Here is a 17,230-nt window from a genome sequence, read left to right on the forward strand (position 1 = left end):
TTACGCTTCTTCTTCTTCCTTTGGATCATCCAACACCATCTGAGAAGGATTCACTTGACACAGCGTGTGAACTTTCTGTACTGTGACGGGAGCATCTGTAGGAAAACATTACACTTTATTATTATTATTATTATTATTATTATTATTATTATTAATAATATTAATAATATTAATAATATTAATGATATTAATAATATTAATATAATAATAATAATATTAATAATAATAATAATAATAATAATAATAATAATATATTATTATTATTATTATTATTATTATTATTATTATTATTATTATTATTATTATTACTTGCTAAGCTACAACCCTAGTTGGAAAAGCAAGATGCTATAATCTCAGGGGCCCCAACAGGGAAAGCCCAGTGAGGAAGGGAAACAAGGAAAAATACTATATTCCAAGAACAATGACATTTAGATAAATATTCCCTATATAATCTATGAAAACTTCAACAAAACAAGAGGAAGAGAAACGAGATAGAATAGTGTTTGGTCTTTTAGAGTTTGAAAGATACATGATATTAGGTTGTTATTCCTTCAATATTATTTCATTTATTAATTTGATTCTATAGGACTTACTCATAGCGAACCAATCCGTTACACCGAATTCGGCTCTGTAGGACGCGATAGCTTGGCGGAGAGCCGCTACAACGGCATACGCTAGACAGAGTGGCGGTTCTCCAGTTGCTGAGAAGTGAGGAAAAAATAGTTAAAGCAAAATCAACGGAAAGGAAATAACATTCAGAATACTTCTATTTTGATCAGTGTACTATATTTAATTACGTTTGCAATTTTTTATTGACAGTTTCATCGGAGAGAAATGAATATTTCTATAAAGAAGAGGGAAATCACAATAAGAATATTTATATTTTTATTGGTGGACTATATTTGATTACGTTTGCAATTTTTATTGGCATTTTCATCGGAGAGAAATGAATGTTTCAATAAAGAAGAGGAAAATCACAATAAGAATATATTTTTATTGGTGTACTATATTTAATTACGTTTGCAATTTTTATTCGCATTTTCTTCGGAGAGAAATAAATATTTCTATAAAGAAGAGGAAAATCACAATAAGAATATTTATATTTTCATTGGTGTACCATATTTAATTACGGTTGCCATATTTATTCGCATTTACTTCGGAGAGAAATAACCATTTTTTTTTCTTATAAAGGAGAAAGGGAAGAAAGAAAAAAGTACCTTTCGAACTGAGAACTCCCTTTGGTGTCTTTGGATTCGGTAGTAACGTTACTCTCATGTCCACAGGGATGTCCAGGGCTGTTGGTGGCTTGTATTCCTGTCAGTAAAAGAACAAATGAAGGATCTGAGGTTTTCTGGCATCCTAACATGGATGGTCATTGGCGCCGATATCTTTTATTACAAATAAAGAGTAAAAAAAGTCTATTAAAACCATAAAAATGAATGTTATAATAGTTAAATAGATTGTGAAATAAATCTAAAAATGCCGCTAGCATTGTACGACACATCAAGTCCAAGAATCTTGGCAAGGATGAACCTGCCATCCTCACCTCGAGCCTCAAAACAGAGAGAGAGAGAGAGAGAGAGAGAGAGAGAGAGAGAGAGAGAGAGAGAGAGAGAGAGAGAGAGAGAGAGAGATGTGACTCATGAGAAAAAGCAATAGTATATCAGTTTATATAGCAGTTTATCTCAGGTGGTTTATAGCAAATTATTTTTTTTGCCATTATTCCGATAATTGATCTATACATAATATAATGTAAATTTATGATATGTTGCAAATACAGAAATATTTATTACAGTGAACTAGATTATCTTAGTTATTAGTTCTAATATTATTAATTTAGCATGCACACTGTAATCAGATGCGTTGATATGTGGATAAGTTCTGTCTTGCTTTTGATGTTTTTTTTCATTCCTGGTGAAACTAAAATCTTCTTTGAACTTAAATGGTTGTAGAAACTTTCCTTGTGGAATGAAAATCATTTTTTGAACTTAACTGGTTATAGAAACTTTCCTTGGGGAATGCAAATCTTTTTTTAACTTAACTGGTTGAAGAAACTTTCCTTGGGGAATGCAAATCTTTTTTTAACTTAACTGGTTGAAGAAACTTTCCTTGGGGAATGCAAATCTTTTATTTAACTTAACTGGTTGTAGAAACTTTCCTTGGGGAATGCAAATCTTTTTTTAACTTAACTGGTTATAGATACTTTCCTTGGGGAATGCAAATCTTTTTTTAACTTAACTGGTTGAAGAAACTTTCCTTGGGGAATGCAAATCTTTTTTTAACTTAACTGGTTATAGAAACTTTCCTTGGGGAATGCAAATCTTTTTTTAACTTGACTGGTTATAGAAACTTTCCTTGGGGGAATGCAAATCTTTTTTTAACTTAGCTGATTATAGAAACTTTCCTTGGGGAATGAAAATCTTTTATTTAACTTAACTGGTTGTAGAAACTTTCCTTAGGGAATGAAAATCATTTTTTGAACTTAACTGGTTATAGAAACTTTCCTTGGGGGAATGCAAATCTTTTTTTAACTTAACTGGTTGTAGAAACTTTCCTTGGGGAATGAAAATCATTTTTTGAACTTAACTGGTTATAGAAACTTTCCTTGGGGAATGCAAATCTTTTTTTAACTTAACTGGTTGAAGAAACTTTCCTTGTGGAATGAAAATCATTTTTTGAACTTAACTGGTTATAGAAACTTTCCTTGGGGGAATGCAAATCTTTTTTTAACTTAACTGGTTGTAGAAACTTTCCTTGGGGAATGAAAATCATTTTTTGAACTTAACTGGTTATAGAAACTTTCCTTGGGGAATGCAAATCTTTTTTTAACTTAACTGGTTGAAGAAACTTTCCTTGTGGAATGAAAATCATTTTTTGAACTTAACTGGTTATAGAAACTTTCCTTGGGGAATGAAAATCTTTTATTTAACTTAACTGGTTGTAGAAACTTTCCTTGGGGAATGAAAATCATTTTTTGAACTTAACTGGTTATAGAAACTTTTCTTGGGGAATGCAAATCTTTTTTTAACTTAACTGGTTGAAGAAACTTTCCTTGTGGAATGAAAATAATTTTTTGAACTTAACTGGTTATAGAAACTTTCCTTGGGGAATGCAAATCTTTTTTTAACTTAACTGGTTGAAGAAACTTTCCTTGGGGAATGCAAATATTTCTTTAACTTAACTGGTTATAGAAACTTTCCTTGGGGAATGCAAATCTTTTTTTAACTTAACTGGTTGAAGAAACTTTCCTTGGGGAATGCAAATCTTTTTTTAACTTAACTGGTTATAGAAACTTTCCTTGGGGAATGCAAATCTTTTTTTAACTTAACTGGTTATAGAAACTTTCCTTGGGGAATGCAAATCTTTTTTGAACTTGACTGGTTGTAGAAACTTTCCTTGGGGGAATGCAAATCTTTTTTTTTAACTTAGCTGATTATAGAAACTTTCCTTGGGGAATGAAAATCTTTTATTTAACTTAACTGGTTGTAGAAACTTTCCTTGGGGAATGAAAATCAATTTTTGAACTTAACTGGTTATAGAAACTTTCCTTGGGGGAATGCAAATCTTTTTTTAACTTAACTGGTTATAGAAACTTTCCTTGGGGAATGAAAATCTTTTATTTAACTTAACTGGTTGTAGAAACTTTCCTTGGGGAATGAAAATCATTTTTTGAACTTAACTGGTTATAGAAACTTTCCTTGGGGAAGGCAAATCTTTTTTTAACTTAACTGGTTGAAGAAACTTTCCTTGGGGAATGCAAATCTTTTTTTAACTTAACTGGTTATAGAAACTTTCCTTGGGGAATGCAAATCTTTTTTGAACTTGACTGGTTGTAGAAACTTTCCTTGGGGAATGCAAATCTTTTTTTAACTTAACTGGTTATAGAAACTTTCCTTGGGGAACGCAAATCTTTTTTTAACTTGACTGGTTGTAGAAACTTTCCTTGGGGAATGCAAATCTTTTTTTAACTTAGCTGATTATAGAAACTTTCCTTGGGGAATGAAAATCTTTTTTTTAACTTAACTGGTTATAGAAACTTTCCTTGGGGAATGCAAATCTTTTTTGAACTTGACTGGTTATAGAAACTTTCCTTGGGGGAATGCAAATCTTTTTTTAACTTAGCTGATTATAGAAACTTTCCTTGGGGAATGCAAATCTTTTTTGAACTTGACTGGTTATAGAAACTTTCCTTGGGGGAATGCAAATCTTTTTTTAACTTAGCTGATTATAGAAACTTTCCTTGGGAAATGAAAAATTTTTTTTTTAACTTAACTGGTTATAGAAACTTTCCTTGGGGAATGACAATCATTTTTTGAACTTGACTGGTTGTAGAAACTTTCCTTGGGGAATGAAAACCTTTTTTGAACTTAACTGGTTGTAGAAACTTTCCATGGGGAATGAAAATCTTTTTTGAACTCAACTGGTTGTAGAAACTTTCCTTGGGGAATGAAAATTTTTATTTAGCTTAATTTGTTGTAGAAACTGTCCTGGTGAAACCAAAATCTTCTTTGAACTCTAAATGGTTGTAGATCTTGTCCTGGTGAAATGGATTTTTTTTAACTTAACGGATTGTAGGAAGCAATCCAGGTGAAATCAAAATCCTTTTTGAACTTAACAATAAAAGACCGAAAACTTGAACTTTTCCCTCTTTTTAACGTAAAGAACTAACCCACGTTCCATTGGAGATCCTTTGACCGGTCGGCTGATGAATTTTGATGAGTTCAGAGGTGTAGAATCCCAGTCCCATAATGAAGGCTCCTTCCACCTGTCCTACGTCCACGTAAGGATTCAAACTTCTGCCGCTGTCCTCTATTATGTCAGCCCGGTGAATCTGAGGAAAAAGGTTCAAATTTGCAGGGAATGTTTTTATGTTAAAAAGTCTGACATTATCTATTTTGATGTTGTTACTGATCTTAAAATAATTTATATCGATTATTCTTTACTTCTTATATAGTTTATTTATTTCCCTGTTTCGTTTCCTCACTGAGCTATTTTTTCCTTGTTGGAGCCGTTGGGCTTATAGCATCCTGGTTTTTCAAGTAGGTTTGTAACTTAGCCAACAACCACAATAACATAAAAAACAACAACAACAACAACAACAATAACAACAGCAATAACAGTAACAATAACAATGACAATAACGTTAACGATAATAATAATAATAATAATAATAATAATAATAATAAATATGTTGTTCATATTGGTTTTAAAATTTTCATGATTATTTCTACAGAGAGATTGGTATTTAATTTGCAATGATGCCTCCTTTACATATAGATTAATTGTATAAAAATAAAGCTTGATAACTTCTCCATCATAAAGCTCAATACTACACAGTATTCTAGAATTTTCATTCTAGCTGTGACCAGATTGTTGAATGATAGTTCTAATCAGGCAGTTAAGGCTCGTTTTATAATTTATATATGACTGATCTATTTTAACGTTGTTACTGATCTCGAGATATTCCATATCATTTATATCTAGTTTATTTGCTATTCGTTTATTCCATTTCCTTACTGGGCTACTTTCCCTGTTGTAGCCATTGGGTTTGTAGCATTCTGCTTTTAAAACAGGCTTGGTACCTTAAGCTATTATTATTATTATTATTATTATTATTATTATTATTATTATTATTATTATTATTATCATTTGCTAAGCTACAACCATTTGCTAAGCTACAACCTAGTTGGAAAAGCAGGATGCTATAAGCCCAAGGGCTCCAACGGCGAAAATAGCTCAGTAAGGAAAGGAAATAAGAAAATAAACTACAAGAGAAGTAATGAACAATATAAAATATTTTAACAGTAACAACATTAAAACAGATCTTTCATATATAGACTATTAAAACTTAAAAAAAAAAAGAGTAAGAGAAATAAGATAGAAAAAATGTTACCGAATGTACCCTCAAGCAAAAGAACTCCACCCCAAGACAGCCGAAGACCATGGTACAGAGGCTATGGTACTATCCAGGACTAGAGAATATTAGTTTGATTTTGGAGTGTCCTAGATGAGATACCTATGACTAATATGTTCCTTATTATAAGGAGCCAATCGAAGTGGTCCCATCACTAATTGTTTATTAAAAACAGTGTCTCTCTAAAGCAGTAGTTTCCAAACTTTTTTCAGTCATCTCATCAACATCTCGTCTTTTAGAGATAGCACCCAGAAGCATATAGATAAAAATCTTTAAGCATATCCTGGTCTAATTTTCTCTACATTAACCTACCCTTCTGTTTGGTGGCCAATATCTTACGTGGGAGACACGCTCAACGTAGAATGCTCTAGTGCTAGTGGTTCCCAAACTTTTTTCTGTCATTTCCCCCTTCCACCCAGTTCAACCATCCAGATTTCCCTCTTCATGTGTATGAGGGAAAGAGTTGTGAAGACACACTTGAGACTATTTACTAGTTTATTTGTTAAATGCGCAAATATACTGATAAACATATAATTACAGAGTAAATTGGATAGAGAGCAGTTAGTAACAACTAAGCATAGCCTTAGAGCCGGTTAATAACAAATAAAAGGATTTTTGTTTGCTCTTCTACATTAGAATTAAATTAGTGGAAGGGTGAGGCTGCTTCTTGTGCACATTTTCTGCTTGTTTTAGTTAGTAGGTAGTGTAATTATTTCCCCCCCTGGAAGCTTCAAATTTCCCCCTAGGGGGAAATTTCCCCCAGTTTGGGAACCACTGCTCTAAAGGAATCATAACTTACCACATAAACGCCAGTCAATGCATCAATCTCCACTTCCAGACAACACGCCCCCCAGATGTCATAACTCTCTGGATTGTGTTCGCTGTTGGTCCTGAAATGCAGGAAGATAATATGAATACACTTCTAAGACTCTGTGGATTAAGAGTTTCTGATCATTTACAAGGCTTAAATTGTATGCTTCCAAAAGCATTCTTTGTATTTTATTTGGTTTTGGCAAAAGTACAGGAAAAATCAGAGCCTTCTAAATCAAAGTACTTTATATTCTCAAGAACTACTTTTCAAAAAGTATCCTGTGTTAACTTACTGTTATATGATTTACATATCAAACGTCCTTTATGGTATAATATTTTAACTTCTTAATGGCTATTACCATTGACTTCATAAAACTTCCTGTAGACAATAACCTTTCATATCTCGAAAATTATCTTTTATCATATTCCTGAATATAAATGACTCTATTGACTTAACTTTTAACATCCAAAAACCAAACGGTCCTTCAGTACTTAAAAAGTAACCTTTATCAACTTCGTAAAAAGAACAACTTTTTCAACTTATTAACTCTCACCAAAAACGCTCCGAGAGATCGACATTCTCAGCGTAGCATTTCTTCACCAGCTTCTCCCAAGACGGTTCTTCCTCGTCGTCCTCCTTCATCAACTCCCTTACGACCTCCATGCGATCCCGGAGAGAGTTGCAGGCCACCCGGATACCCTACAATACACGAATAGATAGCTAAAGAAAATTACAGGTTACCCGGATACCCTGCAATACATAAATGGATAGCTAAAGAGAGTTGTAGGCCACCTGGATACCCTACAATACATGAATGGATAACTAGAGAGTTACAGGCCAACTGGATACCATGTCATACATAAATGGATAACTAAGAATTGCAGGCCACCCAGATACCCTGCAATACATAAATAGATACCTAAAGAGAGGTGCAAGCCACCTCGATACCTGCAATACATGAATGGATTACTAAAGAGAGTTGCAGACCTCCCGACCCTTCAATACATAAATGGATAGCTAAAGAGAGGTACAGGCAACACAGATGCCTTACAATACATGAGTGGATAGCTAAATAAAGTTGCAGGCCACCCAGATACTTTACAATACATGAATGGATAGCTAAAGAGAGGTACAGGCAACATGGATGCCTTACAATACATGAGTGGATAGCTAAATAAAGTTGCAGGCCACCCAGATACTTTACAATACATGAATGGATAGCTAAAGAGAGTTACAGGCCTCTTGGATAACTTGCAATACATGAATGGATAGCTACTGAGTGTTGCGGACTACCGGATGCCGTGCAATATTTATATGGATAGCCAGAGAGAGTTGCAGGCCACCCAGATACCCTGTAATGCATGAATGGATAGTTATAGAGTTACAGGCCACCCGGATACCCTGCAATATATGAATAGAAAGCAATAGAGAGTTACAGGCCACACAGAGGCCCTGCAATACATGAATGGATAGCTAAAGAGAGTTGCAGGCCACCCAGATACCTTGCAATACATGAATGGATAGCTAAAGACAGTTACAGGCCTCTTGGATAGCTACTGAGTGTTGCGGGCTACCTGCATGCCCTGCAATATTTAAATGGATAGCCAAAGAGAGTTGCAGGCCACCCGGATACCCTGCAGTACGTAAATAGATAACAAGAGAGTTGCAGGCCACCGGATACCCTGCAATACATGAATAGATAGCGATAAAGAGTTGCAGGCTACACAGAGGCTCTGCAATGCATGAATGGATAGCTATAGAGAGTTACAGGCCACCAGGATACCCTGCAATACGTTATTTCATATCTAAAGAGAGTTACAAGCCACCCTAATACCCTGCAATACATAAATGCATAGCTAGGGAGAGTTACAGGACACCTGGATGCCCTGCAATACATGAATGCATAGCTATAGAGAGTTACAGGTCACACGGATACCCTACAATGCATAAATGCATAGGTATAGAGAGTTACAGGCCACCCAGATACCCTGCAATACATAAATGCATAGCTAAAGAGAGTTACAGACACCCAGATACCCTGATATATTTGAATGGATAGCCAAAGAGAGTTTCAGGCCATTCATATACCCTGCAAGCCACCCAGATACCCTGCAATACATGAATGGATGGCTAAAGAAAGTTGCAGGCCACCTGGATACCCTGCAATACATTAATGGATAGCTAATGTGTGTTGGAGCCCATCGGAATACGCTGAAATACTTCATATATATTCACTTGGCTTTGAATTGCGACATTGCAGTTCTTGATAATACTTAATTTATGATGAGTGAAAAGTGGTTACGAGATTCGATATTTTTCATCCTCGTGCAATCAAAAATTACTTTTGGCTGTTGTTTCTTTTAAAAAAACTACTTTATCATTCCTACATATTTTGTATAAAAAAACGAAAATACCATTCCAATTTCCTTGACTTTAATTATCATAAATCAAGTCAATCCCCCTCTTCGGTTTGATATACACATTTTCCTCATTACGTAATTCAATCCAATTCACCTCTCCGGTTTCCCATACCCATCATGGATTGACTATTCCAATTTCCTTAACTTTAATTATATTTTCCAAGTACGTAAAACAAGTCAATTCCCCTCTCCCATTTACTATACACATCCGGGGTTGACTGTTCCAATTTCCTTGACTTTCATCCTTATCATCATCATCATATCCTCCTACACCTATTGATGCAAAAGGCCTCGGTTAGATTTCGCCAGTCATCTCTATCTTGAGCTTTCAAATCAATACTTCTCCATTCATCATCTACTTCACGCTCTTCATAGTCCTCAGCTATGTAGGCCTGGGTCTTCCAACTCTTCTTGCACCTCGTGGAGCCCAGTTGAAAGTTTGGTGAACTAATCTCTGTTGGGGAGTGCGAAGAGCATGCCCAAACCATCTCCATGTACCGCTCACCATGGTCTCATCCACATAAGGCACTTGAGTAATCTCTCTTATAGTTTCATTTCTATTCCTGTCCTGTCATTTAACGCCTAATATTCTTCTGATGGCTTTATTCTCAAATCTACAAAATATGTTGCATATTGTTTCATTGTCATACCTTGACTTTACTTATCATTTATCCCTAGGACACAAATTAATTAAATCCCCCTCTCTGGTTTCCTATACACATCCCGGAATGACTCACATGGCAACATAAATCCGAGCCGAAAGAACCTCCTGTGGCACTGGAATTGGCACCAATCATGGAATCCGAATGCTTCACCACGACGTATTCCAGGGGAACTCCCAGTGTGTAGGCAGCTACTTGCGCCACCTGGAAATACAAATTATGTCAATCCGTTTATTTATTACATGTTTGTTTTATCAAAATATACAAACATATAAATGATATAAACCCACAATCTATGGAAAAGGAAATTTATTTTGATCTTTCGAAGGGGCCATCTCCCTTCCTCTTCAGGAAACATTTGTTTTCTGAAGAGGAAGGGAGATGGTCCCTTCGAAAGCTCAAAATAAATTTTAGTTTCCATAAATTGTGGGTTTATTTCCGTTATCATACATTCACGGAAAATTGTGCATTTTATTGTACAAATATACACTTACACTTGCTTTAACATTATCTTCTTCATACTTCATTGGTGGTGGTTAGGTGACAGAAACATAATAAAATTCAGACTATTGATTGCAGAATAGTTTATATTCTAAAACGAAAAAGATTATAAATTCTTTCTTATTGAGTAGCTTAAAATATGTTATAAGTTTTTTTGTGACAAACTTCTAGTAATTTGTATTGAAATTATGTATGGGACATATTTGCCTCCTACCTGGTGAGTGAGCACAGTCACTAAACATGAAAGAAGGCATATTCTTAATGATTCTTCCTTAAGTAGATGTGAATGCAGTATACATGTATACATCTTCTGACAAAACGAGTACAATAACATATAATCGGAAATTATATACCATACTCTGAAACTCATCACAAAAAAAAGAAGAAAAAAGAAAAAAAAAACACACACACACATTCGCGCAAGTACACTTATCAATAACATAAATAAACAGGGACATGAACAAAACATACGAATTCAGAAAAAGATACTTATCAGCTCACCTTCGTATTAATACCTTGCCCCATTTCGATTCCTCCGATGGACAGAGCCACGGTGCCGTCCAACTCGTAGACGGTCACCTGCACGCCGAACCGAAACATGGGAGGGTAATTGAACTCGTACCACATGGGAATGATGCTGAGACCTCGCTTTTTGAATAAGTTGGCCTGTCGAGAGAGAGAGAGAGAGAGAGAGAGAGAGAGAGAGAGAGAGAGAGAGAGAGAGAGAGAGAGAGAGAGAGAGAGATTATGAAATTGTGCTATTTTGTAAAGTTAAGTATAAGCTGGTTAGTAAAATTATGAGGATATATAAATCTGCTAGCTACTCAAAAATCCGACAGGTCAGATAAACCCAAATATACCAAGATCTTGAAGGTATCATGCTATTTATCAAGATTATGAAAACAGTAAAATTATCTTACTCACTGGACATTTTATTTCTCCTGTTATCTGAGACGTATTATATTCCTACATCTGAAATGTTTTTGTCTTGCTCGTAATCCTGCCTGAGCAATATAATTCTATAGTCAATCCTTTTTAGTGAGGCAGATTTGCACAGACTCGCAGGGGTGCCCTTATAGCTCGGAAAAGTTTCCTGCTCGCTATTGGTTGGACAAGAATAATTCTAACCAATCAGATAGCAGGTAACTTTTTCGAGCTAAAAGGGCACAGCTGCGAGTTAGTGCAAATGCGCCTCATTAAAAAAAATGAGTATAGTGAGTGATATATTACTCACTAGATTTATATTACTCAGGCAGGATTACGAGGAAGATAAAACAAACATTTCAGATATAGGAATATAATGAGACTCAGATAACAGGAAAAATAAAATGTCTGAGAAAGGAAAATTATCCTCCACTTTCTTACTTGATTGAATTCCTCGACATTAGTTTTCCTCTCCTCGTAGTTGGCCTTCTCCTTCAGGAGCGGAAGGATATCATCGACCACGACGTTCTTCTCGAGGGGCGGCGCCAAAAATCTTGGCACGTTCGGAGGTGCCATGTTTACTTCCCTGACTTCCAAAGGATCTTTTCCAAGGGCGTGAGCTATGTGGTCCATGACTGTCTCAATTGCTCCGATGCATTCAACGTGACCTGCCGGAGATAAATGTTGAAGGATTAGCTCTCTCTCTCTCTCTCTCTCTCTCTCTCTCTCTCTCTCTCTCTCTCCTCTCTCTCTCTCTCTCTCTCTCTCTCTCTCAGGGCAAGTCTGCTGGATAATTTTGGGTAGTGCCAAAGCCTCTATACAATGGCCTTCCACTATCTTGGGGTAAGGTTATCTTGCTAGAGGGTTCACTCGGGCACACTTTTCTGTCCTATATATCTCCTTCTTGTTTCTTTTTAAGTTTTTATAGTTTATACATAAAAGATCAATTTTAATGTTATTACTGTTCTAAAATATTTTTCATTGTACATAGTAGTTTATTCATTTCCATATTTCTTTTCCTCACAGGGCTATTTTTCCCTGTTGGAGCCCTTAGGATTATAGCATCCTGCTTTCCCAACTAGGGTTGTAGCTTAGCAAGTAATAATAATAATAATAATAATAATAATAATAATAATAATAATCCACCTTATGTGCGGTAACTAAAGCATAGGACATATCCCACAATGGCTGTTATCTGAAAATCTTAGTCGTATCTTTTGTTGCTAATTACAATACATTATGCAAACGTGATCGATTTTGAAATAACAAAAGGAACAACTACAAACCTAGTTAAGGCATCAGATATTACAGGCGATTTTATATGTAGCACAATACAACAATACAGTTGACGTCTAAACTCTGTAACTTTTTTTTTTTTTTTTTTTTGGGGGGGGGGGGGGGCGGTCAGAAGGGTTAGGTGGGTGAGGGGAGGGTAAAGGAAGCTGATGTTCATAGTTTTCCTTATAAGAATCTACAGTAACAAATGAGATTGGCTGGAGCTTCTGTATGTATAATTTGTACTAATAACACAATAAGACTAAATTTCTTTTATAACTATTACGCTATTTAAAGCAAACGAGATCTCGATTAATGTATGTATATCAAAATAGAGAACAAATGCTTCTTATATTAAAATCACTAAAGCTAATTCTTCGTTTGACGATTATTTAAGCCTTATATTACCTAACTGAAATACGGTTATTTCACTAGTAACTTAACCATGAATTAGAACCTAATTTACTTTAAAAGTGACTCGAGGCTTCATTACAAGTGACCTCAAAACCGATCCACTTTTCCCCAGACCAACATTAAACCATACGCAATCAAAATTTACAATTGAAAGGATTAAAGTTTAAAGATTTACGGTTTAAAGGTCGCTCATGAATGGCAGAGGCAAGGGAAAGTAGCAATACCCTAGTAGGACAATGCCCTAAAGACTGACCATGTATCCATATGATCAGCGCCCAAGCCCCCTCACCACCCAAACTAGCACCAGGGAGGGCCAAGCAATGGCTGCTGATGACTTAGCAGGTAGAGACCTATAGGCTCCCTCAAACACCTCATCCTTAGCTCACAAGGATGGTGAGGTTGCAGACACTACAAGATACTATCGAGTTTGAGCGGGACTCGATCTCCCGTTCAGCAGACCGGCTGGTAGGGACGTTTCCAATAGGCCACTACAAGACCAACTTTCAAGTTAGAATTCCTCACGACTCACCTGGCGTCCTGCACCAGGTATTTGCCGGAGTATCTGTCGTGACTATAAAAGGCGTGACCATCATGTTGGGGATGTGGTAGGTGTTCTGGAGGATCGCCAGGGCCATGAAGACGGAGGCTTCATTCGCGAGGTGACCCACGTCCGAGATCAGCTCCATCTTCAGGGCTGTGATTTTCCCTTCGTCGTCAAAGCTGACCTGCGAAGGAGGAGCATTATCATTACTCTAGTACTTGCTAAGCTATAACCCTAGTTGGAATAGCAGAATGCTATAAGCCCAAAGGCTCCAACAGGGAAAAATAGCCCAGTGAGGAAAGGAAACAAGGATAGATAAAGTATTTTAAGAAGAGTAACATCAAAATGAATATCTTCAATATAAACTATAAAAAACTTTAACGAAACAAGGGGAAGAGAAATAGGATAGAATAGTGTTCCCCAGTGTACCCTCAAGCAAGAGAACTCTAACCCAAGACACTGGAAGACCATATGTTGGCTCATTTGAAAATTTGGTTCAATGTAACTGTTATTCTTTAAAAATATATTAGTGTACGCGACCCGTCAATTATGACAGCTAAATATTTAGATAGATATGGGTTAAACATGTCCTATTTAAGAGAATAATTATATTTACCCATTCACCAGGGTATAACTACTCCCTCAACCCCTTAACTGGGGGACGGGGAAAGCTGAGCGAGGCTGGAAAGATATATATATATATATATATATATATATATATATATATATATATATATATATATATATATATATATATATATATATGAACATATATCACAAGCACACGTGATTTTAATTAATGTAAATATCACCCACGAATTGCATTTAATACCGAATTCTATCTTGGGAATACATATCCACTTGGAATTCATTTTATGGTAACAGCTTCTGGCCGGATGGTGATTCGAACCACCACCTGTACGGCTAGAAACCATGCTGGCAGGGACCCTACCGACTCAGCTATCAAGAGAGACATATATATATATATATATATATATATATATATATATATATATATATATATATATATATATATATATATAAACAAACATATCCATGACCTCTCACCTCGTAGGATGCCTGATAAGGTTCCCTCAATCCGGAGTATGTCATCTGAGTATTGAGGTCAACCACCATCCTAACAGGGCGTTCCAGCTTCCTGGCAGCTATAGCTGCCGCAGCTGCCACAATATTCTGCCTGCTCACCTTGGCGCCATAGGCCCCACCCAGTCGACGTACCGTGACGTTAATTCTGTAAATAAAGTAGTATTTTTATCAAAGGTTAAAGATATGTTTTTAGTATCAGTTGCATCAGAATAGATCCTCACCAGAACGTCAGCGGGTCCAGCCCAACCCGCCATTGCGGTGCTCAAGCACAGTAGTGGCCTCCCCAGTAAATAGTTTCAACTCACGGTTCCGGGCTGGGATCGATCTGCCGCCATGCGAATGCTAGGCGAACAGGTTATTACTGTACTAGCCAGGAGGCTAGTATTGATAGGGGTAAAGTTCCTGCAAATTTTTATTGTATTTATTTCTTTGGCGATTCTTCTTGATAGGATTTAGAAATTGTATTTAAGTGCAACACCGTCAAGAACAGGTAAATGTCTTCATTTATTTTAACTTATATTGAATATGATCACATGTAAAAATGAAACTGAATTTGTGGAAAAAGTAGAATTTCCATAAAACTTGAGAAAATGGAAGAGCTAAGATATCAAGGTGGCTATTACAAATGAGTTTCTGTTAAATGTAATTAGTAGATTTTAGAAGTGTACTTGTTTGTTTGTGTTTACATTATGTATACTTGCATGTATACGATGTTAAAAAAAAAGAAAAAAAAAGAAAAAAAAAAACCTGGCTAATATAAAATACCATGACAGACATTTTAAGTGGAAAATGCTGACCTGTTCGCAGGTACATCTAAGACCTGGGACACGACGTTTTGAGTTTCCGTCGGCCACTGGGTCGTACTATACACGTCGTAGCCTCCGTCAATAGGAATGACCCTGGCGGCGTGAGACTCCATGCAAAGGTGGTACTGGTAGCCGAAAGACATGTCGCCTTGAACCGAGTTAGGGGCTGCGTCTTTTGCCTCTGTGGAATGAAACGTTTAGAACCAATGAAATGATAGATTTTTTGGGGGTATTCCAGAGGGAACTTTGTGATATTCTTCAATATAGAAATAAGAAAAGTAAAAGAAAAAAAGTTTATTGTGTAGTATTTAAAGGGAACTTTGTGATATTTTTCAATATAGAAATAAGAAAAGTTTAAGAAAAAACGTTCATTGTGGCATATTCCAAAGGGAAGTTTGTGGGATTTCTTAAAATAAATAAGAAAAGTAAAAGGAAAAACGTTTATTGTGGAGTATTCCAAGTAGAACTCTGTGATATTTTTCAATATAGAAATAAGAAAAGTAAAAGAAAAACTTTTATTGTGGAGTATTCCAAAGGGAACTTTGTGAAATTTTTCAATATAGAAATAAGAAAAGTTTAAGAAAAACGTTCATTGTGGCATATTCCAAAGGGAAGTTTGTGGGATTTCTTAAAATAAATAAGAAGAGTAAAAGAAAAACGTTTATTGTGGATTATTCCAAGTAGAACTCTGTGATATTTTTCAATATAGAAATAAGAAAAGTAAAAGAAAAACTTTTATTGTGGAGTATTCCAAAGGGAACTTTGTGAAATTTTTCAATATAGAAATAAGAAAAGTTTAAGAAAAAACGTTCATTGTGGCATATTCCAAAGGGAAGTTTGTGGGATTTCTTAAAATAAATAAGAAAAGTAAAAGGAAAAACGTTTATTGTGGCATATTCCAAAGGGAAGTTTGTGGGACTTCTTAAAATAAATAAGAAGAGTAAAAGAAAAACGTTTATTGTGGATTATTCCAAGTAGAACTCTGAGTTTTTTTAATATAGAGATAATAAAAGTAATAGGAAAAACGTTCATTGTGGCATATTCCAAAGGGAAGTTTGTGGGATTTCTTAAAATAAATAAGAAAAGTAAAAGGAAAAACGTTTATTGTGGCATATTCCAAAGGGAAGTTTGTGGGACTTCTTAAAATAAATAAGAAGAGTAAAAGAAAAACGTTTATTGTGGATTATTCCAAGTAGAACTCTGAGTTTTTTTAATATAGAGATAATAAAAGTAATAGGAAAAACGTTCATTGTGGCATATTCCAAAGGGAAGTTTGTGGGACTTCTTAAAATAAATAAGAAAAGTAAAAGGAAAAACGTTTATTGTGGCATATTCCAAAGGGAAGTTTGTGGGACTTCTTAAAATAAATAAGAAAAGTAAAAGGAAAAACGTTTATTGTGGCATATTCCAAAGGGAAGTTTGTGGGACTTCTTAAAATAAATAAGAAAAGTAAAAGGAAAAACGTTTATTGTGGCATATTCCAAAGGGAAGTTTGTGGGATTTCTTAAAATAAATAAGAAAAGTAAAAGGAAAAACGTTTATTGTGGAGTATTCCAAGTAGAACTCTGTGATATTTTTCAATATAGAAATAAGAAAAGTAAAAGAAAAACTTTTATTGTGGAGTATTCCAAAGGGAACTTTGTGAAATTTTTCAATATAGAAATAAGAAAAGTTTAAGAAAAAACGTTCATTGTGGCTTATTCCAAAGGGAAGTTTGTGGGATTTCTTAAAATAAATAAGAAGAGTAAAAGAAAAACGTTTATTGTGGCATATTCCAAAGGGAAGTTTGTGGGATTTCTTAAAATAAATAAGAAGAGTAAAAGAAAAACGTTTATTGTGGATTATTCCAAGTAGA

General features: G+C 35.2%; 1 protein-coding gene across 1 annotated transcript in view; it reads right to left on the reverse strand.

The window, feature by feature from the left end:
* LOC137646686 (uncharacterized) overlaps positions 1-17,230 on the reverse strand; it is a 62,839-nt gene continuing 45,609 nt past the window's right edge. The window contains exons 16-27 of the mRNA XM_068379793.1: positions 15,367-15,556; positions 14,531-14,714; positions 13,451-13,646; positions 11,674-11,900; positions 10,810-10,974; positions 9,883-10,011; positions 7,279-7,424; positions 6,714-6,804; positions 4,670-4,831; positions 1,218-1,314; positions 594-701; positions 1-95 (exon numbers count right to left, since the gene is read on the reverse strand). Coding sequence (XP_068235894.1) covers positions 1-95; positions 594-701; positions 1,218-1,314; positions 4,670-4,831; positions 6,714-6,804; positions 7,279-7,424; positions 9,883-10,011; positions 10,810-10,974; positions 11,674-11,900; positions 13,451-13,646; positions 14,531-14,714; positions 15,367-15,556 — 1,790 coding nt within the window. The remainder of the gene's footprint in view (positions 96-593; positions 702-1,217; positions 1,315-4,669; positions 4,832-6,713; positions 6,805-7,278; positions 7,425-9,882; positions 10,012-10,809; positions 10,975-11,673; positions 11,901-13,450; positions 13,647-14,530; positions 14,715-15,366; positions 15,557-17,230) is intronic.

Source organism: Palaemon carinicauda, chromosome 9, assembly GCF_036898095.1.
Source record: "Palaemon carinicauda isolate YSFRI2023 chromosome 9, ASM3689809v2, whole genome shotgun sequence".
Lineage (NCBI taxonomy): Eukaryota > Metazoa > Arthropoda > Malacostraca > Decapoda > Palaemonidae > Palaemon > Palaemon carinicauda.